We start from the raw sequence: 24677 nt of genomic DNA, 5'->3' as shown, positions 1-24677 counted from the left end.
CCCCATATGCTGCCTGGGGCCCCTGTGCTCTGCCTGGGGCCACTGTGCTCTAACTGGGGCCCCATATGCTGCCTGGGGCCCCTGTGCTCTGCCTTGGGCCCCATATGCTGCCTGGGGCCACTGTGCTCTGCCTGGGTGTAGGACACTGGTGACGTCACTTAGCTCCGGACATTAGCTCCGGACATTAGCTCCGGACAAAGCCACGGAAGTTGGCACAAATTGCAGGAAGTAGTATTCTAGGCAATTAATCTCCGGACATTAGCTCCGGACATTAGCTCCGGACATTAGCTCCGGACAAAGCCACGGAAGTTGGCACAAATTGCAGGAAGTAGTATTCTAGGCAATTATATATTAGATTATGGTAATCCTAATTAACCTAAAACAGGAAAGGTTTATTCTTACTTCATGTCAGATATTGAGAAAACACGCATGTGTGTCTTTTTATAAAATGTACTGAAACTTCTGGTTTCAACTGTACAGTACAGAGCAAAAGTGTGGACACACCTCCTCATTTAAAGATTTTTCTGTATTTTCATGACTATGAAAATTGTACATTCACACTGAAGGCATCAAAACTATGAATTAACACATGTGGAATTATATACTAAACAAAAAAGTGTGTAACAACTAAAAATATGTCTTATATTCTAGGTTCTTCAAAGTAGCCACCTTTTGCTTTGATGACTGCTTTGAACACTCTTGGCATTCTCTTGATGAGCTTCAAGAGGTAGTCAACGGAAATGGTCTTCCAACAATCTTGAAGGAGTTCCCAGAGATGCTTAGCACTTGTTGGCCCTTTTGCCTTCACTCTGCGGTCCAGCTCACCCCAAACCATCTCGATTGGGTTCAGGTCTGGTGACTGTGGAGGCCAGGTCAGCTGGCGTAGCACCCCATCACTCTCCTTCTTGGTCAAATAGCCCTTACACAGCCTGGAGGTGTGTTTGCGGTCATTGTCTTGTTGAAAAATAAATGATGGTCCAACTAAACGCAAACCGGATGGAATAGCATACTGCTGCAAGATGCTGTGGTAGCCATGCTGGTTCAGTATGCCTTCAATTTTGAATAAATCCCCAACAGTGTCACCAGCAAAGCACCCCCACACCATCTCTTCCATGTTTCACGGTGGGAACCAGGCATGTAGAGTCCATCTGTTCACCTTTTCTGCGTTGCACAAAGACACGGTGGTTGGAACCAGGGATCTCAAATTTGGACTCATCAGACTAAAGCACAGATTTCCACTGGTCTAATGTCCATTCCTTGTGTTCTTTAGCCCAAACAAGTCTCTTCTGCTTGTTGCCTGTCCTTAGCAGTGGTTTCTAGCAGCTATTTTACCATGAAGGCCTGCTGCACAAAGTCTCCTCTTAACAGTTGTTGTAGAGATGTGTCTGTTGCTAGAACTCTGTGTGGCATTGACCTGTCCTCTAATCTGAGCTGCTGTTAACCTGCGATTTCTGAGGCTGGTGACTCGGATAAACTTATCCTCAGATGCAGAGGTGACTCTTGGTCTTCCTTTGCTGGGGCGGTCTTCATGTGAGCCAGTTTCTTTGTAGCACTTGATGGTTTTTGCCACTGCACTTGGGGACACTTTCAAAGTTTTCCCAATTTTTCGGACTGACTGACCTTCATTTCTTAAAGTAATGATGGCCACTCGTTTTTCTTTTCTATGCTGCTTTTTTCTTGCCATAATACAAATTCTAACAGTCTATTCAGTAGGACTATCAGCTGTGTATCCATCAGACTTCTGCACAACACAACTGATGGTCCCAAACCCATTTATAAGGCAAGAAATCCCACTTATTAAACCTGACAGGGCACACCTGTGAAGTGAAAACCATTCCTGGTAACTACCTCTTGAAGCTCATCAAGAGAATGCCAACAGTGTGCAAAGCAGTCATCAAAGCAAAAGGTGGCTACTTTGAAGAACCTAGAATATAATACATATTTTCAGTTGTTTCACACTGTTTTGTTAAGTATATAATTCCACATGTGTCAAGTCATAGTTTTGATGCCTTCAGTGTGAATGTACAGGTCCTTCTCAAAAAATTAGCATATAGTGTTAAATTTCATTATTTACCATAATGTAATGATTACAATTAAACTTTCATATATTATAGATTCATTATCCACCAACTGAAATTTGTCAGGTCTTTTCTTGTTTTAATACTGATGATTTTGGCCTACAACTCCTGATAACCCAAAAAACCTGTCTCAATAAATTAGCATATCAAGAAAAGGTTCTCTAAACGACCTATTACCCTAATCTTCTGAATCAACTAATTAACTCTAAACACATGCAAAAGATACCTGAGGCTTTTAAAAACTCCCTGCCTGGTTCATTACTCAAATCCCCCATCATGGGTAAGACTAGCGACCTGACAGATGTCAAGAAGGCCATCATTGACACCCTCAAGCAAGAGGGTAAGACCCAGAAAGAAATTTCTCAACAAATAGGCTGTTCCCAGAGTGCTGTATCAAGGCACCTCAATGGTAAGTCTGTTGGAAGGAAACAATGTGGCAGAAAACGCTGTACAACGAGAAGAGGTGACCGGACCCTGAGGAAGATTGTGGAGAAGGACCGATTCCAGACCTTGGGGAACCTGAGGAAGCAGTGGACTGAGTCCACTGTGTGCAGGAAATGGGCTACAGGTGCCGCATTCCCCAGGTAAAGCCACTTTTGAACCATAAACAGCGGCAGAAGCGCCTGACCTGGGCTACAGAGAAGCAGCACTGGACTGTTGCTAAGTGGTCCCAAGTACTTTTTTCTGATGAAAGCAAATTTTGCATGTCATTCGGAAATCAAGGTGCCAGAGTCTGGAGGAAGACTGGGGAGAAGGAAATGCCAAAATGCCTGAAGTCCAGTGTCAAGTACCCACAGTCAGTGATGGTGTGGGGTGCCATGTCAGCTGCTGGTGTTGGTCCACTGTGTTTCATCAAGGGCAGGGTCAATGCAGCTAGCTATCAGGAGATTTTGGAGCACTTCATGCTTCCATCGGCTGAAATGCTTTATGGAGATGAAGATTTCATTTTTCAGCACGACCTGGCACCTGCTCACAGTGCCAAAACCACTGGTAAATGGTTTACTGACCATGGTATTACTGTGCTCAATTGGCCTGCCAACTCTCCTGACCTGAACCCCATAGAGAATCTGTGGGATATTGTGAAGAGAAAGTTGAGAGACGCAAGACCCAACACTCTGGATGAGCTTAAGGCCGCTATTGAGGCATCCTGGGCCTCCATAACATCTCAGCAGTGTCACAGGCTAATTGCCTCCATGCCACGCCGCATTGAAGCAGTCATTTCTGCCAAAGGATTCCCGACCAAGTATTGAGTGCATAACTGAACATTATTATTTGATGGTTTTTTTGTTTGTTATTAAAAAACACTTTTATTTGATTGGACGGGTGAAATATGCTAATTTATTGAGACAGGTTTTTTGGGTTATCAGGAGTTGTAGGCCAAAATCATCAGTATTAAAACAATAAAAGACCTGACAAATTTCAGTTGGTGGATAATGAATCTATAATATATGAAAGTTTAATTGTAATCATTACATTATGGTAAATAATGAAATTTAACACTATATGCTAATTTTTTGAGAAGGACCTGTACAATTTTCATAGTCGTGAAAATACAGAAAGATATTTAAATGAGAAGGTGTGTCCAAACTTTTGGTCTGTACTAAATATATATATATATATATATATATATATATATATATATATATATATATATATATATATATATATATATATATATATATATATATATATAAATAGAATGGGAACAGCACAATGCTCACCAATGGGTGCCAGGCCTCCTGGGCAGAGTAGTCCGTATCTCCACCCAATTGTATACAAAAAGGCAAAAAGGAAGGCAGCACTCCAGATACTTATTCAGGTGAAAATAAGAGGGATTTATTCAGCCCACATTCCTGTGCAACGTTTCGGCTCACACTGAGCCTTTTTCAAGCAGTGAGTGGTACCAATAGCAGTGATTTTATAGGCATAATCTACCATCATTTACATAATTGTTCATAAGCATTGTTTACATATATAAATAAATAAATACATTTTACGTGCATATACATTGTTTGTGCCATTATTAAAGTGCATTGTGCTTATAGTGCTATAGTGGTCATATATCCTCATGTCCGTTTTGTTTATTATATTTACTATTATTGGTTCCTTTAGATATTAGTTTCATCTGGTCAGACTTCTGTAATAATCATATTCATATCTATGACTTAGTCTTACCCCAACGCACAGAGCACACCACATGGAGCTAACCGCTGTTATCGGCGTTCCCCAGCTTCTACTGCGCATGTCTGCGCGTCATACCATTCAGTCTCCCCTGTCAGCCAATCCAGAGCCTCCAGCTACTGATTAAACTAGCGCATGCGCATTAGGCCTCCATCCGTGCCGCGGCGCCATCTTGGATGTGGCAGAAATATTTATTACACAATCTCTGTTTGCAGCGGTAATAGACATAGTTTTAAAGTTATATTATATTTAAGATCTCACTGTACTATCTTCTTATAGGTGCTTTTATGGCTTATAGATTTTTGCACTCTGGCACAACGGACGGCACCTTACTTAGGCTGTTTCCGCTTGCCAATGCCCCTTCAATTAGCTCCATAGCCTATTTCGGCCATAGAGCATCAGAGAAAGATACATAAAAGTGCTACTATTTAGCCCAATTATATATGAGAAAGTACAATTTTTACACAATTCCGCTGTATTTCAACATGTAGTGTCTTTATTTTGCACATAGGGCTATGCTACTGGCCAACAGCAATGCCAGAAAAAATATAAAGAAATATAAAAAATAATAATATCGGTATGGAGCCATGTGCAGCATTATATGGGGCAAATATTTCTATGGAGCATCTTATGGGGCTATGTGCACCATTATATGGGGCAAATATCTGTATGGAGCATCTTATGGGGTCATAATCAACATTTGTGCAGCATTATATGGGGCATATTTTAATATGGAGCATCTTATGTAGCCCATCATAAACTGTATGGAGCATCATATGGGGCTCCTGATTCAATATGGATATTCAAAAACACTTAACCTACTGATGTCTCAATTTTACTTTTATTGGTATCTATTTTTATTTTTGAAATTTACCAGTAGCTGCTGCATTTTCCACCCTAGGCTTATACTCGAGGCCAAGTGGGAAGAGCCGGGTAAAGTGCCAGAATTGGCACATGTAATAGATGTATTTTTTCTGGGCGGCTGCGAGCTGCTATTTTTAGTCTGGGGGGGGAGGTGTCAATATCCATGGCTCCTTACCAGCCTGAGAATACCAGCCCCAGCTGTCTGCTTTAACTTGGCTGGTTGTCAAAAATGGAGGGGAACATACGCAGTTTTTTTTGTTTATTTAAATAATAAAAAAATACAGGGTAGGGACCCCTCTATTCTGGATAACCAACCTTGCTAACGCTGACAGCTGAAGATTGCAGCCCTCAGCTGTCAGTTTTGCCTGGGTGATTGTAAAAAAAAAAAAAAAAAAAAAAAAAAAAAACACACGAGAGTACCCACGGCATTTTTTTTTCTAATTATTTATTTATTTAGAGTGCAGGTGCCATCTGATTAATAGTCCCACCAGCCGCTCCTGTTCTCACTGCTATTAAAGGCAGCAGGCATAGGCTGATGGGAGCAATAGTTGCATCAGCCCATGCCAGTAAACTTTATACCTCTGATCACAGCTGCACATTCACGCTGCCTTTTGACAGAGTGGGAACTGCAACTCTCTGACTGGCAGTAATGATTTTACCGCCGATCAGTAGCACTGTTTGCGGTGCTGTCATGCACGTGACAGCACCGCAAACACTGGATGTTCAGGCCCCCCATTCAAGTGAATGGATGGGGTCCTGGTACTGTTGTGGAACCCAAAAGTTTATTTAACTGTTCGTCCGAATCCGAACATCCAGGTGTCTGCCCATCTCTATTAACATACGCACATAAAAGTATCAAAATCAAAGTAAAAATTAGATGAAAAAAGCAACCAGTGCAAACCCGGCGTTATCACACACCACAGATCCTCTGCCACCTCTCCCAGCAACCTGTCTGGTCTGATACTTGCAAAGTGTGCAATAAAAGGTTAAACAAGACCAAAACTGGGGCTCTAAGCTGCAAACCAGGCAGAGATTGCATCCTTGGAAACTTAGGAGTGAGAGCTGCAGACAAATATTTCAACCCATAACATCTTAGACTAGATCGTAGTTAGAGACGTGTTCCCGGTCTTGTTTTAAGGCGGAGGTTCATAACTTTAAAATGAGAAGTCTAGTCGGGGACAGTACCCAGGATGTATCTCACATGTTGGTGACTAATGTGCCTATTTGCAAGAAATAAGTCATTGGATGGGAAATTTTTAAAGGGGTTTTCTGGTTTTGGAAAACCTCTATTCTCTGGGTGCAATTTGATATATATATATATATATATATATATATATATATAAAAAAAAAAAAAAAAAAAACCCTGTGATTTATTTCCCTTCCAAGTCTGATGCTGAATCTCCGCTTCTGCTGTCTGCAGCCAATCAGTGAGCTCAGCAGCTCTGACCATGTAGATGGCATGATCCACTCGGAGCCGCTAAACTGATTGATCAACTGCAGCGCTGTCGATGTAACATCAGCACTGCAAACAACAACAGACAACAGTATCAGCAGCGGACCCGGGGAGTGTGAGTAAAAAATAGTTTGCGGTTTTGAAAAAAAAAAAAAAAGAATTTTATAAAACCAGAAAACCCCTTTAATAGTCTTGCCAGGACCCTAGAACAATGTGGCTGCAAAAAGCTGCTCTTCCTCTGGAATATCCAGCACATTATTCCCACAGCCTATCAACTTCATTAGGCACCATGCAGACCTGTCAGCCACATCCCCCAATGATCGACTCGTCGTTGGGATACTTGTTATAATGAGACACTGGTTGCAAAAATCAGACATCCAAGTAATGGCCAGGACTACCTTGTTAGACTGGGCATAATTCACATTATAAGAAGTCTTTACAGGCAGCAGCAGCTAGCCTGCATGCTGATGGTTGCCAAATGACAACAGATCCCTTGCGGTTAATAAGATGGCAAACTATTATTATGCTTTCTGACGCCGGCCATGGTGCACAAAAAGCAGTAATACCTTCTGCTTGGGCTGACAGAGCTGCGTGTTGTACAGACCATACAGCAAGTACATGGCCCCCACTCTGATCTGAAATGTGTACGGTGGAAGGAAATAAGTTGAGGCCACGGAGAGTACTTCCCTTGTGAACCGGATAGACTCCAGACTCCTCATCCCACCACTGCAAAACAATGAAAATGTCATTAGTATACACAGACAAGAACAGTATGCAGGAACAATAAAAAGGTCTAGAAGACAGGATCAACACATCACACGCTCACGGTGCAAAAACGGACCGGCAAGAGAGCTCTGATTCTAATCAATAGCCTCATAAATGGCTAAGAGGCTGCCAAGTTCGGGTCCGGACATTGAGGTGCTTACTCAGGCCAGGAATGCTGAACGTTTTAGGGTACTTTCACACATCAGTTTTTTGCAGTCAGGCAGAATTCGGCAAAATTAGAAAAAAAAAAACGGATCGCAAATTGTGAAAAACTGATGCGACAGATCCGTTTTTTCGCTGGATCTGACTAGCTTATCCGGAGGGAGAGGGAGACTAGAATGGAAAATGCATGCTTAGTTTAAAAACACGGAATCCGTCGCCGGATTCCATCATTGGACAGATCCGACGCCATAGGCTTCCATTCTAGCAAACGCCGGATCCATCGCTTTCCGTTTTTTTTTGTTTGTTTGTTTTTTTCGACAGACACAAACTATATTCATTTTCTCCAGCTGCTGGAAAAACAATTTTCGACGGATCCTGCGAAAAACGGATGAAACGTGAGGCCATCCGCCGCTAATACAAGTCTATGAGAAAAAACCTGACAGCAAAAAACTGATGTGTGAAAGTAGCCTTAAGCAGTCTGGAGTTTAATAAACTACAATTAATTTACCAAAATAAGTGAGCGTTTCTCTTCATTAGCATTCTGCCAGCACAATAGGAGCTAAAACAGGATTTTTGGGCTACTCACTGTAATATCTGTTTCCTGGAGCCTTCATTGGGGGACACAGGAAACCGTGGGTGTATGCTGCTGCCACTAGGAAGCTGCCACTATGCACAAAAAAAGTTAGCTCCTCCTCTGCAGTGTACACCCCACCGACCGGCACTAGGATATCCAGTTAGTGAGAAAGCAGAAGAAGCAACAAATAAAAGAGAAAGAAAAACAAACTCAAACAATATAATACAGTAAACAGAGCTGTTCAACTTAGGAGGCTGCTGTGTCCCCCAATGAAGGCTCCGAGAAACAGATTTTAAGGTGAATAGCCAAAAAAAATCCTGTTTTCTCTATCGCTTTATTGGGGGACACAGGAAAGCATGGGACGTCCCAAAGCAGTACCCAAGGGGAGGGAAGAGCAGAAAATTCCATTCAGGTCAGAGAACTCACCGCTGCCGCCTGCAAGGTCTTTCTACTTAAACTGGCATTCGCCGAAGGGTAGGCATGGGCCCTGAAAAATTTGCGAACAAGTGGATGGAGGACCAATTATCGCTCTACAGAGCTGCAGGGTGGAGGTCCTATGAGTACCACCAGGAGGCACCACTGCCCGGGTAGAGAGTGTGCCTTAAACTCAGGAGAAGGCGCTCTGTTCTGACCCGGTAAGCCTCTGTTTGGCGTTCGGATCCAGCGAGCAATCGTTGACCTGGAGGCCGGAGGACCTCTATAAGAACGAGTCTGTTCCGAAAAGGAAGTGGGGCGGCCTTAGCCAGATAGACGCACGTCATCCTGACCAGGTAACCTGATTAAAGAACACTACGGAGGATGAGTCCGAGCCGGACGAAAAGGAGGGGAACCAAGAATGACGGGTAGAAGCCTGATGAGAACGTTCGCGAGGTACAAGAAGAGCACTGAACCTGTGATCCGCAGAATGTGCAAAAACTACGGTCACAGTCTCTGAGAAGACTCTGGGAGTGGTCGAGAGTCCCAAAGGGAAGGAGACAAATTGAAAAAGGACCCGCCTGTTGCAAAATGCAGGAAACTGATGCCCTGAAGACATAACGACATGGATAAAGGCTTCCATGGAACAAAAAAAAAAAAAAAAACACCTGCGGTTTCCAGGAAGCAATTACTGAACAAAGAGACTCGAACCTGAGAAGACAAAGATGGGCTCCTCCATTCAGTAATCTTGGATCCATTAAGAGTTTCATGGAGGAAAATCTACCAGGACTGTTCCTGGGGGATCTATCCCCAGTGGCACGGAAACACGCCCGGAGGAGGATTTAAAGGACTGTAGAGTGCTCCAGGAGACAACCAGGGGTGCCAGATAATTGTGTAAACATCAAACTTGGAGCACAATAACCACATAAGAGTAGCAATGAAATTACATATAATTGTTTAATCCCAAATCAAAAATATAAAAACAAACATATTCCATAAACAATTATGTCATTACAGAGATAGTGAGCCTATCCTCTAAAAGGAGCCTGATATATTCTGGACCTCTATATGCCTCCCTATCCCACCCCCTCCCTATCCCCCTATTTTTACCATATGCTTTGGCAATGCTAACATGTACTTAGTCCTGCCAATAAAGCTCATTTGAATTTGAATTGAATTGAGTCCGGTCAAAAAGGGGCACCGACATCTGGTGTCACACCACACACCAAACATAGGACAAGCTATAGAAACAAAGTATTCAATATAATAACCGATTCATAATCACCACTAAATGGGTAGCATAAAGTGCCATACATTCCATAAGGTCAGTAACCATTTAAATCAATTGCATCCAAATAGTAGTGAAACAAATCCCATCATTATAGGTTCTTACCCATATCTGTATGAGCGTGACAAGTGCCCCTACGCGTGTTTTACGATGGCTTCCTCAGGGGGCCGGATAACTGTGGAGGAGAGGAGACAGTCCCTTGCAGAGATGCCACCTTTCGGGACCGGATGCCGGTAAATGGCGATTGCAGGGAGGGAGAAAGCGCGCGCAGAAGGAGAGAAGAGGGAGTGTTACTTCAAAAGCCCGCTTGGTGGGGCCGAAAGTGGGGAGGGGCTACTGCAGAGAAGTGGGCGGGTCTACCCATGGAAAGTGGGCGGAGCAAACCACAGGGAACAAGAGGGAGAGAGACAGCGACACCTGGGAACCCTGCATGTCTGAGGTGAAGGGGCAGAGCTAATCGCCGGAAACAGCAGGAGAGGGCGTGCTATCGACGGGAGGGGAAAAAAAGCCCGCCGGAAGATGCCAAGAAGGGGGCGGAGCTAACTGCTGAAGTTAGGCCGTGCTGAAGCCGGGGCCTAAATTTATAATTGAAGCCCCCGGTGAAAAAGGGAGGGTGGCACGGAGGCCCAGACTGCCTGTCAGGTAGCCTAGTTTGAAGGGTAACCCAGAATGCAGGGGAAAACAGGCCTCCCTATAGATCACAAACCGCCTACATCTAATAGGAAGGCTCCTGTACTAGAGAGACTGAATAAGGCTGGTTTCACATTTGCGGTTGGGAGGGCTGCGGATGGCAGCGTACTTCCTCCTTGAAGCCACGCCTACTTCTTTATGCGTTCTGCGTTTCCCTGCGTACAAATCTTTAACATTGGGTACGCAGGGACATGCGTTGTATGCGGATGCGTACCCAATGTTAAATATAGGTACGCAGGGAAATGCATGACTTATACAGCAGTAGGCGGAGCTTCAGGGAGGAAGAAAGGAGGAAGTAGGCAGCCATCCGCAGGCCTCCTGAACGCAAATATGAACCTAGCCTAAAAGAAGGCCCTTCTAACAATAAACAACTAGGGGGATAGGGGGCAGTAACACTCATCCATCATCTTCCTCCATCTTTATCATTATCTTCATCCTTCTGTTTTTTTCTTCTTCTTTGTCCAGGTCTTCTCTCTTGACACCTCTGGGCACCTGATAGAGAGAGAAGAAAGGGAGATGTACCTCTCCATCCAGACTTTCATCGGACGTCCGAGCCTCTTGGGAATGTGGGACATTCATGCCTCCAGAAACCGACAGGCTCTGGTGGGTGAGTGGGTAGATGACAGGGGTCAGGACCAATGTTAGGTGTCACCTAAACACTCTTCATGTGTTAGGGGTTGGGGTCCTGCCGGCCAGACATATGAGGATACAGGGTGGCAGTACACGCCATACTTAGTCTCTACGTGGAGTACAGTTGTGACTGTTCACACTGTATCACTTCAGATGTAAAGGAGAAGATCCATCTGAAAAGAAACGAGGCACACTGAGGTAGATATGGGTCTAATAAAAGACCCGTGTCCACCTCCTACTGACACCAAGCTAAACGGAAGTGCATAATGCCAGTCGGTGGGGTGTACACTGCAGAGGAGCAGCTAACTTTTTTGTGCATAGTGTCAGCCTCCTAGTGGCAGCAGCATACACCCATGGTTTCCTGTGTCTCCCAATGAAGCGATAGAGAAAACTTCATTTCCTTTAATTCATAGCATGCATTGCACCTGCCCGAGTAGCCCTTAGAGAATCTGTTTAAAAGTGTCCTTGTGCCAAACCTTCCTCCATGACTTACTAGAATATGGTGTGGAATTTGAGTCCTTGCCATATCGATAAAAATTCTTCAAAACGCACAGTGTCTGTGGCCTGGAAGAAACTCAGTAAGCTCTCACAGTCTTCTTTAATGCCTGCAAAATTCATGCTGTGGGCTTTTGAAAATGGGAGAAAAAGGAAAATACATGAGTTGAACATTAATTTATTCACTTTATCTTCTTTCTGATGGTAAAATATTAAGTAACATTTCAGCAGTGATATCTATAACTAATGGATTTCTATGTTCAGATCTGATCCCTGAAGTCACAGGCCACAGCCTGAGCCTTCAAAAGGGCTTTTTGCTCCTACATCGATGACCCATCCAAATGAGCGGGAGCTGTTGTCGGCAGCAGCGTTACACTTTACATCTAAAGCCGGTGACAGCTGATCAAGGGAAAAAAAACGGAACCAAATGGGTTAAACTGCGCTGCCTGCGAAAGATGATGGGAAGACAGGAATCCAAGTCATGCGGTTTGTCAACTGAATCCAAAGCGCTCCTACTTCTGGATTGTGTGTACCCGGGCTTACACATCAAATCCGGAAGGAGCCGCAGGAAATCTGTTGGTGCAGCACCTAAGATAGTATAGTAAAACCGAACACTCAGTTTTCCTGGGGCTCCTGTGCATGGAAAATTTCTGTAGTGTGTGAATAAGATTTGTTTTGTTTATAGCACGTTGCCTAGGAGACCGACCACTGCTTCAGTCTCCATCCTGATTTGATTTTTTTCTTCGCCTGCTTAAAAGATCTGATCACCGGACGAATGAGCATTTGGCTCAATTGTCAGGTGATTGCCAGTAAATTTACACAATAGAAAAGAGCTTTCCTACCAATGCTCGTCTGCAGAATAACTAGGGCTGTAAATGGAGCATTGGTAATGGTATTAGTAGGAAAGAGTCCACCATTCATCCAGTATAGATATAGTTACTAACCTGATGAAACTGCTCAACTGGTAATGAATGAGACCATCACGGCGGACACAAAACTACTCCCCAAATTCAGCTGCAAAGAAAATAAAGAAATACAAAAAAAAAAAAAAAAATTAATGGCAAGAAAAATCCAAGCAGTCGACAAGTGTCTGGTTAGCATCTTTGCAGAAATTTATATGGAGCTTCTTGCAAATAAAACACTCTAAAAAGTAAAGAAATGACCGGTCACAAACCCCTGTGCTTCTTCAGCTCTGTATACACAGCGATAGAGAAGGCAGAGTCGGCTGTGTCTAACGGCCGGCTCCTGGCTCACATGATCATGTACAGCTGCTCTACTTTGCAGTAACAATGCCGACTGCCCAGACAGTTAAAGATTATGGGGGAGTCTGGAAATAGTTAAATGGGTTGGTTACTTTTGGGATCAAATTCTTTTTTTTTACTTAATTGGGGATAAAAATGCTTTTTTTATTATTTTTAGTCCGTTTCCATTCCAAATTTCTTGATGCAGAATGAGTTAACTGGGAATCTGCCAGTGAGCCCACTTTGATGAGGAGTTCATAATTCTTAGTTTATATTAGCAAAGAACATAACCTCTGGGGAAGAGTAAGATGTGCTTTATATGCACCATAATGCCCTTTCTCCAGCAACACTGAGGAGAATCACAAAAAAGGGGCGACCTCCGATACCCCCGGGAGAGTCGACTCAATTTCACAGCTACTTCAGGACTGGCAGCAACAACTGCCCTAACAGATGGACACTGCAGCCAATACTAAACATTAGCAGCTTCGTGACCACCCCCAGCCATGAGAAGGGGCTTTGTATCAAGGTAGTGTAGCAGTCAGTGCAATAGGTGGCGCTGCGCATGGCTTTGTCTTGGGTTATTATGGCACTGGCTATTGTGGGGGTGTACTGTGAGGTCTGAGGCTTGACAAAGAGGACATGATCATTAGGACGTGCCACAGATCGGGGGAACTACTATGATATATGAAGGGCAGTGTGGGGGTATCATAATGTAAGAGGGGGCACTGTGAAGGCATTACACTATGTGAGGGGTATTATAAAATGCAAGGGAACAGTGAGGTGGCAGTAGAATGTAAGCCCACAAGGACAGGGTCCTCTCCCCTCTGTACCAGTCTGTCATTGTAAATTTGTTTACTGTAAACGATATCTATAACTCTGTATGTAACCCCTTCTCATGTACAGCACCATGGAATTAATGGTGCTATATAAATAAATAATAACAATATACCTTGTGGGGGCATCAAACTGAAGGAATTTCACTATGTGGGGGGCACTGTGGAGACCTTATACTGTGCGAGGGGGCATCAAACTGTAACGGGGGAAACTGTGGAGGTATAATACCATGTGTGAGCATCATATTGTAAGAGGGGGCATGATATCCGCATGGACATCGAACTGTGTGAGGGGACATCAAATCATACAGGGGGACAGTGAGAGGCGTTGTGCCATGTGGGGGACATCATACTGTGGGACGGGATTACAACACATTGGTGTATTGTATAGGCATCATACTGTGTGTGGGGGCATTAGTCCATGTGGGGGGCACCATACTATGTTAGGGGGTGTTATACTGTAAGTGGGGCATTGTGGGGGCTTCATACTGTGTGATGGGACATTATACTGTGAGGGCACTGTGGGGGGCATAATACCATGTGTGAGCGTCATACTGTAAGTGGGGGCACTGTATCATACTGTGTGAGGCATTACACTGCATATGGGGGGACTGTGGGGGCATTATACCATGCAGGAGGACCATATGGAGGCCATGGAAGGAATATAGCAGTGAGTAGGACGTGGACCACCCATAGACTTCACTAGGGCCACGGTAAGGATTGGCTACAGAAAGCTGCGGCTGGCAGTGTACGGAGAGGCACACACATCGCGCCACACACCGTCATCACCACACGTGACACAGCAGCGTCTCCGAGGCCACATACCTGGACTGACACTCACCGGACTCCGTAGCGCAGCAACCTACGCACTGTGATGTCATTCTACTGACCCGACGTGTTTTTTTGAAAAAAAAAAAAAAAAAAAAATCCGTACGTGCGCGCCCTCGTCCCACGAAGTACAGGCTGGCGCTGCGTCTGTGCGCGTGCATGTCCTAGCTGGAACCGGAAGTGGCTGTGGCGTAACTGTTTTCGTCTTTCCCGTGCACTGATGCTGCGGTCACTGCGGTGCGGGCACAGTAATGGCGGCGGGGTCACTCTGTACCCAGAGCCCGGAAATTAAAAAGCAAACCTAACATTTTTATTCTTTTTTGCGAGTGCCCTAATTATTACACTGCCAGATAATGGCCACACGTGTGTTTTTCAGAACACTCATTCATAATGACCTTGCAGAGTGGATGCCGCCCTCCTCCATATCACTGAGACTGGGCAGAAGACGCCTCCTGTCGGTTATTTCAGGGAACTACTGTGCACTAGATTTGGATTATTCAAAAATAATAAAAAGTCTGCTCCCATTTCAGGGATACAGCCCCGTGCTGCGGGACACGCGTTAGTGGGGGATACGGCCCCGTGCTGCGGGACACGCGTTAGTGGGGGATACGGCCCCGTGCTGCGGGACACACGTTAGTGGGGGATACGGCCCCGTGCTGGGGGACACGCGTTAGTGGGGGATACGGCCCCGTGCTGCGGGACACGCGTTAGTGGGGGATACGGCCCCGTGCTGCGGGACACGCGTTAGTGGGGGATACGGCCCCGTGCTGCGGGACACGTTAGTGGGGGATACGGCCCCGTGCTGCGGGAGACGCGTTAGTGGGGGATACGGCCCCGTGCTGCGGGAGACGCGTTAGTGGGGGATATGGCCCCGTGCTGCGGGACACGCGTTAGTGGGGGATACGGCCCCGTGCTGCGGGACACGCGTTAGTGGGGGATACGGCCCCGTGCTGCGGGACACGCGTTAGTGGGGGATACGGCCCCGTGCTGCGGGACACGCGTTAGTGGGGGATACGGCCCCGTGCTGCGGGACACGCGTTAGTGGGGGATACGGCCCCGTGCTGCGGGACACGCGTTAGTGGGGGATACGGCCCCGTGCTGCGGGACACGCGTTAGTGGGGGAAACGGCCCCGTGCTGCGGGACACGCGTTAGTGGGGGATACGGCCCCGTGCTGCGGGACACGCGTTAGTGGGGGATACGGCCCCATGCTGCGGGACACGCGTTAGTGGGGGAAACGGCCCCGTGCTGCGGGACACGCGTTAGTGGGGGATACGGCCCCGTGCTGGGGGACACGCGTTAGTGGGGGATACGGCCCCGTGCTGCGGGACACGCGTTAGTGGGGGATACGGCCCCGTGCTGCGGGACACGCGTTAGTGGGGGATACGGCCCTGTGCTGGGGGACACGCGTTAGTGGGGGATACGGCCCCGTGCTGCGGGACACGCGTTAGTGGGGGATACGGCCCCGTGCTGCGGGACACGTTAGTGGGGGATACGGCCCCGTGCTGCGGGAGACGCGTTAGTGGGGGATACGGCCCCGTGCTGCGGGAGACGCGTTAGTGGGGGATACGGCCCCGTGCTGCGGGACACGCGTTAGTGGGGGATACGGCCCCGTGCTGCGGGACACGCGTTAGTGGGGGATACGGCCCCGTGCTGCGGGACACGCGTTAGTGGGGGATACGGCCCCGTGCTGCGGGACACGCGTTAGTGGGAGATACGGCCCCGTGCTGCGGGACACGCGTTAGTGGGGGATACGGCCCCGTGCTGGGGGACACGCGTTAGTGGGGGATACGGCCCCGTGCTGCGGGACACGCGTTAGTGGAGGATACGGCCCCGTGCTGCGGGACACGCGTTAGTGGGGGATACGGCCCCGTGCTGCGGGACACGCGTTAGTGGGGGATACGGCCCCGTGCTGCGGGACACGCGTTAGTGGGGGATACGGCCCCGTGCTGCGGGACACGCGTTAGTGGGGGATACGGCCCCGTGCTGCGGGACACGCGTTAGTGGGGGATACGGCCCCGTGCTGCGGGACACGCGTTAGTGGGGGATACGGCCCCGTGCTGCGGGACACGCGTTAGTGGGGGATACGGTTTCGTGCTGCGGGACACGCGTTAGTGGTGTCAGCTAAGCCCACTGGCATCATGGGCTTATCTACAGCATTCTGTAATGTATCCTGAAAGATAAGCCCCTGATGCCGGTGGGCTTCGCTCAGCTTCCATTTTGGGGGTGACAGGTTCCCTTTAAGACAATTTTTCCTTCATAATTACATGTATATAATGCAAAATAAAAAATAATCTTTTATTTATTAAATACTAGTGATTAGTGAGTATACTCGTTGCTTGGGTTTTCTCGAGCACTCTTGGGTGTCCTCTGAGTATTTGTTAGTGCTCGGAGATTTAGTTTTCATCACGGCAGCTGAATGATTTACAGCTACTAGCCAGCTTGATTACATGTGGGGATTCCCTAGCAACCAGGGAACCCCCACATGTACTTAGGCTGGCTAACAGATGTAAATCATTCAGCAGCCGTGATGAAAACTAAATCTCCGAGCACTAACAAATACTCGGAGGACTCCCAAGCGTGCTCTGGAAAACCCAAGCAACGAGTATACTCACTAATCACTATTTAAATACATGTACAGTAAGCTGCACTAAATGCATTTGTCACTGACATCTATATACCTATTCTATGTGTATGTACTGTATGTAATCCATTTATTCTAGCCTGTCAGCTCCTGCTGTGATTTTACTGTACACTTGGCATTTGCCACAGAATACCAAGATTGGCAAATTCGCCACTGGTGCCCTGTGCTCTTCACAGATGAAAGCAGGTTCACACTGAACACATATGACAGAGTCTGGAGACGCCGTGGAGAGCGATCTGCTGCCTGCAACATCCTTCAGCATGACCGGTTTGGCAGTATGTCAGTAATGGTGTGCGGTGGCATCTTTCTGCAGAGATAATAATCCATTTGTCTAGCTCTGCTACATCTAGATGGCAGGCTGCATGATGCAACCATACAGCCGGTCATCAAAGACACTGAGCACAGTGTGCTCAGTGTCTCCCTGTGAACTCCTATTCCCTGTCTGAGGGCACAAGCGTGAAAAAGTTCTCCTGCTCGTGGTGCCATCAGACAGGTCCTGCAAGTTCACAGCCAATGAATTCACTTCAGCTATCTGACCTCAGAGAGTATCGTGAGAAAATACTAATTGTATATGTCACTGACATCTGTATATCTATCTATACTGTGTGTAAATACTGTATGTAATCCATCCCTTCTATGCTGGCGGCTCCTGCTGCGATTTTACCCTACGCGGCTGCTGAATTGCCGGCTTTTTCTCTACACACATATTATAATTATACATGTCACTGACATCTATGTATCCATCTATTCTATGTGTATATATCTATTCTATGTGTATATATCTATTCTATCTTTTCTAACCGGTCACGTCATGATTTTACTGTACGCGGCAGATGAATTGATATGTATCATTTTTTGTTTTAAAGAATATTTCCTTTGACAATGTGTAAATGACAGAGAATTGCTCTATATAAAAGCTCATGTTAAAATCGCATTGCAATGGGATGTAAATTGGATGCTAGGTGTAAAAAAGAAAAAAAATCAAATCTCCTGAAAAAAAAACAAAAAAAACGCTTGACACTTGCATTGCACTCGCCCAACATGCTAGGTGGGTCACCTGCATATACTGAGGGGAATAGCTAATTACTCGCTGTGAAGAAACCAGATTGTATCTTAATTTCCTAGATAACTAGATTTTTGCAAAAAACAAAAGAACTGGCTTTTTATCTGTACATTGGCTTGTGAATTTGGGTGTTTATGTCTCGTGGGTCAAGAATACATGTAGACTTGCCAACTGATATACTATCTAACATACTGTTTAAGTCTGTAACAGTGACTGTACATTGAGTGTGTTAAAGGGCCACTGTCACCCCCCTCCAGCCGTTATAAACTAAAAGAGCCACCTTGTGCAGCAGTAATGCTGCATTCTAACAAGGTGGCTCTTTTAGTTTTCAAGTACACCCAAAATAAAGCGATTTGATACTTAGCCACAATTCCTGTCTCTAGCCAGGGAGGCGGGTCCTCACTCCCCAGCTCAGCGGTGCTGCGCTCTGCTCTCACTGTACGGCCGCACTCAGTGAGAGCAGGAAGCAGACGGCAAGGGACCTGGACACCGAAAGGCGAGTATGTACTGTTTGTTTTTTTTGGTAACCAGGGTAAACATCGGGTTACTAAGCGCGGCCCTGCGCTTAGTAACCCGATGTTTACCCTGGTTACCAGTGAAGACATCGCTGGATCGGTGTCACACACACCGATTCAGCGATGTCAGCGGGACCTCAACGACCAAAAAAAGGTCCAGGCCATTCCGACACGACCAGCGATCTCACAGCAGGGGCCTGATCGCTGGTACGTGTCACACATAGCGAGATCGCTACTGAGATCGCTGTTGCGTCACAAAACTTGTGACTCAGCAGCGATCTCGCTAGCGATCTCGCTATGTGAGATGGGGCCTTTAGTTTATAACGGCTGGAGGGGGTGACAGTGGCCCTTTAAGCTTTGTTTATTGATGTGCTTATATGCTAATAGTGCTACTTAATCCCATCACCATTGTCTACCTTATCTTGATGTTGGACTGGGAGACCCTGGGTGATTCTGGGAGTGGCTTACATGCCTTTGGCATAGAAAGACTCAGAGATCACATCCAGGGGTCTGAACTCTGAAGTAAGGGTACCGTCACACAGTGCAATTACGATCGCTACGACGGTACGATTCGTGACGTTCTAGCGATATCGTTACGATATCGCAGTGTCTGACACGCAGCAGCGATCAGGGACCCTGCTGAGAATCGTACGTCGTAGCAGATCGTTTGAAACTTTCTTTCGTCGCTGGATCTCCCGCTGTCATCGCTGGATCGTTGTGTGTGACAGCGATCCAGCGATGCGTTTGCTGGTAACCAGGGTAAACATCGGGTTACTAAGCGCAGGGCCGCGCTTAGTAACCCGATGTTTACCGTGGTTACCAGCGTAAAAGTAAAAAAAAACAAACCGTACATACTCACCATCTGATGTCCGTCAGGTCCCTTGCAGTCTGCTTCCCGCTCTGACTGAGCGCCGGCCGGAAAGTGAGAGCAGATCACAGCGGTGACGTCACCGCTGCGCTCTGCTCTCACTGTACGGCCGGCACTGTCAGAGCAGGAAGCAGACTGCGAGGGACCTGACGGACATCAGATGGTGAGTATGTACTGTTTGTTTTTTTACTTTTACGCTGGTAACCACGGTAAACATCGGGTTACTAAGCGCGGCCCTGCGCTTAGTAACCCGATGTTTACCCTGGTTACCAGCGAACCTCGGCATCGCTCCAGCGCCGTGATTGCAAAGTGTGACCGTAGTCTACGACGCTGGAGCGATATTCATACGACGCTGCGACGTCACGAATCGTGCCGTCGCAGCGATGGAAATTTCACTGTGTGACGGTACCCTAACAGAGCTTCCAGCCAGATATTCTGCAAACCACCCAGCAGACAAGAGAAAGGACTGCAGCCAATTCATCATGACACCATCACCATCACATGGAGGACGCCATGGCGAGCCGCCCGGAGCCGGGGCGTGGGGTCGGAGCCGAGGACTCCCCCAGCTACCCGGAGAGGCACCGCAGCCAGACCTCCACAGTTGACGCTGACCTCCCGCAGACCGGAGCGGACAAGCTGATCCACCAACCCCGGCGGACGCAGCTGAGCACTGAGGCCGGGTGGAAGAAGACCATCATCGGGAGCCTCACCAGACGCCTGTCGGCAGCCTCGCTTGGTCCGGAGCAGGGAAGAAGGACCGGAGCTCCGAAGCTGGAAAGCAAGACCCTGCCGGAAAGCGAGGTGCTGCAAGCAGAGATGACAGCGTCGCAGCACAAGGCCCTGCAACCAGCGTTCCAGACCCCAGCGGAGACGGAGCAGATCGGCACCGGAGGAACCGCATCTGAAGCAGGTATGAAGAATGACCCTGCCCTGACGACCGACACCACTCCAGTGACTGCTAGTGCCACAGCTGCTGACTCCGTTCCAGTGACTGATCTTGCAGCAGACGCTACTTCTGCTGCAGCAAATGCCCATACTCAAGCTGCGCAGACCTCCATAGCTGCGCATGATTTAACTGTACATGCAAGACGGATTAACGGCGTTTGTCCCGCACTGGGTGTAACCCTGGACCTCACTTTCCCCAGGCCAGGAAGGGTTAAGTGCCAGGTGCAGCCCTGGAAGCCGTTCAACTAAACCTCGGAAACCTGAAACTGTACATAGTTAACTGTTTATTTCCTTGCTGTTTTGCTGCTAAAACCCGTCCTGGGTTAACTCTTAAAGGATCCCTTTGTTTACCCGGGATCCCTATTGCTTTTTATTTTTGCTTTCACTTTCATTTTTGCTTTTTTGTTCCACAATGTTATAAGAACTGCTGAATCATGAACAGTGCATGATACAAACTTCCTGTATATAGTTTGCACCTTCTTAAAGGCGCTTCCTACTGGTCTTACTTGGAAAGAGACTCTTTGCGAAGATACCATACCGGAGCCTTTGCTGAGTAAGGACTGGTAGGCTGAGAAGACGAACTACCTCAGAAAGACTTGTTCCTCTCTTAAAGGGGATGCTCAACTGTGTATTTATGAGTGATACTGTTTTAGAACGGTAGTGCGATGATAATGCATGGGAAGAAAATGATGATAATATTACATGAAAGAGTTATATGTATGCAATTAGTTAATTGTAACGGAATGCTGATAATGTTTTCTGAGAGAAAAAGTAAAAAGAAGTAATGAGAAAGTTTAATGTTGAGAAAAGAAGATAGTTGATAAAGTTGATAAGAAAAGGGGGGGATAGAAGGTAAACCCCGCGTTCCCCATCAAAAGTTAGTAATGTGTTACTAAGGACAGAAAGTGAACCCGTAGGGGTTAGTGGGTGAGTCCTTATAGGAGCCAAGTAGAGCCGGCTCAGTGTTCTCAAGCTGAAAGAAAAGTTATGTTCTATACTGTGTATAGTAGTTGAAAAGGCAGTAGGCCCTGGCTGAACGGGGCGGTCCTGTAACAGAAAGGAGAGGCAGTAGGTCTGGTGCCGATAGGACAGGCGGTCCTGCAGATCCAAAGTAGGAGAATGAAAAAGTTAAAATACCTTATAATGTGATTATAGGAAGGTCTTTAGCGGATTAAGAGTGTATATCCTTAAAGGCAAAGTTAAATTATTGGTCAATAATGTTTGCACTTAGTAGAATACCCGGTTGGGTAAGAAAAGCTAATTGTAGCATGTTGCTATGATATTTAATTATGTTTGTAACGTTCAAGTGTCCTCACCTCCCATAAAGGGAAGCCTGTTCAAGTATACTTATTGTTATTTGCACTCAACAAAAATTGTATGTCTTCTTGCTAACTTGTATTGTTGTTTTTCTTCCCAGTCCCGGAGTACTGTGTTTAACCAGGGGGGAGTGCAGTGCCCCAGAGTCCTGGTCGTTGCAGTACTGTGGCTCCGCCACTATGGGGAGCTACGGTGCGTCCGATGGCACTGAAGGAGCTCATCTGATCAGGTATCACAGACACCAATACATTTCACAGCCGGGCCTCCGGGGGGAGCTAAGGGTTCTATTCATTAGGCCACTCCCCACCATAGTGGGTAAACTGGGGGTCAGGCAGGAAGTTAGTTGAAGAAAGCTGACTGGATTGGACGAAGCAACACCTAGTGGCAGAGGGTGTTGTGGAGGAAGAGACAGTAGGGTCTCTGTCAGGGGTGGGATCCTGACAGAGGCTTGGCATTGGAAAGAACGTAACGGGTCCGCGCCAGCTCCGGGAAGCGGCGGGATCCAAGAAAGGACTAGAAGCGAGATAGATTGTGCTGAGTGAGAAACGAGATCAAGCGATAGGAGAATTCCAGTAGGGGTCGTGCTCTAAGACCGAAGCAACGCCTTAATGAGGCGCACTACCGGTGGCCGGAACGCCGAGGGAGTATTATAACATTCAGCTTCAAGCAATACTCTAAACAGCGGCAGGACAGTCAGTTTAAGGCGGGCTGTCTAACACATTTCACCTATGAAGTCTTGGGAGGCAATTGCGGGAGAGGGGCGTCTCTAGGGTCCCGGAAGAACTCCAGGCCTACCCGACAAACGGGTGCCGTTCTGACCGTAACATCAGGAAGGGACGGGCGATTAGAAGAACATCATTTAATCGAGTTGTGAGGGAACATAAGAAACAGACACAACAGTTGTGGGGTACTTTCCGTGAGCTCAGCAGGGAAGGACTACAACACATAGCGCTAAGAAGGAAGGCACCGATTTCCACCTGTGAAGTGTACTCTGGAAGTGCCATTGGACCGGCCGGACTTGCGGAGCCTGGTGAACCGTGTTCCGGACTGAGGACTCAGAGATCTCCAGTAAAGAGGTAAAGAGACTGCAACCTGGTGTCCTCGTTATTTACTGCACTGCACCACTACAGCCTCACCACCACCATCTTCATCCGTCACATCATTCACTGTGCGCCCCACGGCAGGGTCACGGACTGGGCCTAGCCACCGTGACAACCCCAGAGCAGAGACTCAGCATCCCGGTACCGGGTACCCCTCGGCCCTGCGGCAGTGGGGGCGCTCCATGTATAATAGCCAATACGGCTGGCCATGCGGTCATCACAAGGGTTGCCATCTACAAATCCAATTAGTCATATCTGCAGTGCAGTAGTAAGGAAGAGGGAATCCATCACTGCCCAGGATGCCTTGTCATCCACTTTTTCTCTTTTTTATTTTAGACTTCGGGCCAGTCAGTCGGAGCACGGACCACCAATGCAGCCTGCCCTCGACTCTCCCTACCATATATTTCTATGAAGTTTTCACACTCTAGTTGAGAAACCCGTGGCCACTCTTTGTTGCAGTCTGATCTCTCAGGCCATGTGCAAACGTTCAGGATTTTTCGCGTTTTTTCGCTATAAAAACGTGATAAAAACGCAAAAAAAAAAAACGCTTACATATGCCTCCTATTATTTAGAGGGTATTCCGCATTTTTTGTGCAAATGTTGCGATTTTTTCCACGAAAAAAATCGCATCGCGGAAAAAAAAAGAAACATGTTCATTAAAAATGTGGATTGCGGGGATTCCACACACCTAGGAGTCCATTGATCTGCTTACTTCCCGAACGGGGCTATGCCCACCATGCGGGAAGTAAGCAGATTATGTGCGGTTGGTACCCAGGGTGGAGGAGAGGAGACTCTCCTCCACGGACTGGGCACCATATAATTGGTCAAAAAAAAAAAAGAATTAAAATAAAAAATAGTCCTATACTCACCCTTTGATGGCCGCCGAAGTGTTCCCGCCTCTCCGGTGCATTGCTCTCTCTTCGGTTCCTATAGATGGTGTGGTTCAGGACCTGTGATGACGTCGCTGTCTTGTGATTGGTCGCGTGACCGCTCATGTGACTCACGCGACCAATCACAAGCCGCGACGTCATCACAGGTCCTGAACCACACCGGCATCTATAGGAACGGACGCCGCTGAGGAGATTGGCTGTCTGCAGAGGGTGAGTATAACCATTTTTTTATTTTTTTTTATTATTTTTAAACATTCTCTCTTTTCCTATAGATGCTGCATAAGCAGCATCTATAGTAACAAGTTGGTCACACTTGTCAAACAGTATGTTTGACAAGTGTGACCAACTTGTCAGTCAGTTTTTCAAGCGATGCTACAGATCGCTTGGAAAACTTTAGAATTCTGCAAGCTAATTACGCTTGCAGAATGCTAAAAAAACGGAAAAAAAAACGCCAAAAAAAAAATGCGGATTTATTGCAGAAAATTTTAGTGTTTTTTTTCAGGAAATTTCTGCAAGAAATCCGGACATGTGCAATACCCTGAGACAGATTTGGACGAACGTCTGAATGAGCTCTTAGAACTAAGAAAGGAGTCTTCTATGTGCCCAATTACAGAGCTACTCCTTGCAACAAGCTGTGAGGAAGGAACTGATCCATAGTATAATAAAAAGAGAAAGTAGTTTTGGCTGAGCAGGCAAAGGGTATAAATTGAGAAAAAAAAAAAAAATGCACACCAAAAATCTGCAAGAGTTACAAGCAGATTTGTCAGGGATTCTGTTGCAGATTCTACTCTATGAATTGCAAAAGGTGAAATCTGCACCAGGGGTCAACTTCTGCCCAGAA

General features: G+C 46.8%; 1 protein-coding gene across 15 annotated transcripts in view; it reads right to left on the bottom strand.

Moving 5' to 3' along the window:
- Positions 1-14774, bottom strand: part of LOC143776352 (snRNA-activating protein complex subunit 1-like) — a 60562-nt gene extending 45788 nt beyond the window's left edge. For 2 of the 15 annotated variants that reach the window (XM_077265716.1, XM_077265726.1), the window contains exons 1-4: positions 14494-14614; positions 12539-12608; positions 11593-11725; positions 7143-7302 (exon numbers count right to left, since the gene is read on the bottom strand). In XM_077265716.1, coding sequence (XP_077121831.1) covers positions 7143-7302; positions 11593-11625 — 193 coding nt within the window. In that variant the 5' untranslated portion in view covers positions 11626-11725; positions 12539-12608; positions 14494-14614. Of the gene's footprint in view, positions 1-7142; positions 7303-11592; positions 11726-12538; positions 12609-12768; positions 12791-14296; positions 14470-14493 lie in introns of those variants that run through there. The other 13 variants (XM_077265762.1, XM_077265776.1, XM_077265692.1 and 10 more) reach the window with 12 other exon arrangements.
- Between the last annotated feature and the right edge of the window lie 9903 nt (positions 14775-24677).

This window comes from Ranitomeya variabilis, chromosome 1, assembly GCF_051348905.1.
Source record: "Ranitomeya variabilis isolate aRanVar5 chromosome 1, aRanVar5.hap1, whole genome shotgun sequence".
Taxonomy (NCBI): domain Eukaryota; kingdom Metazoa; phylum Chordata; class Amphibia; order Anura; family Dendrobatidae; genus Ranitomeya; species Ranitomeya variabilis.
Note: the sequence above shows the minus strand (reverse complement) of the source record. Positions and strands in the feature narration are given on the sequence as shown.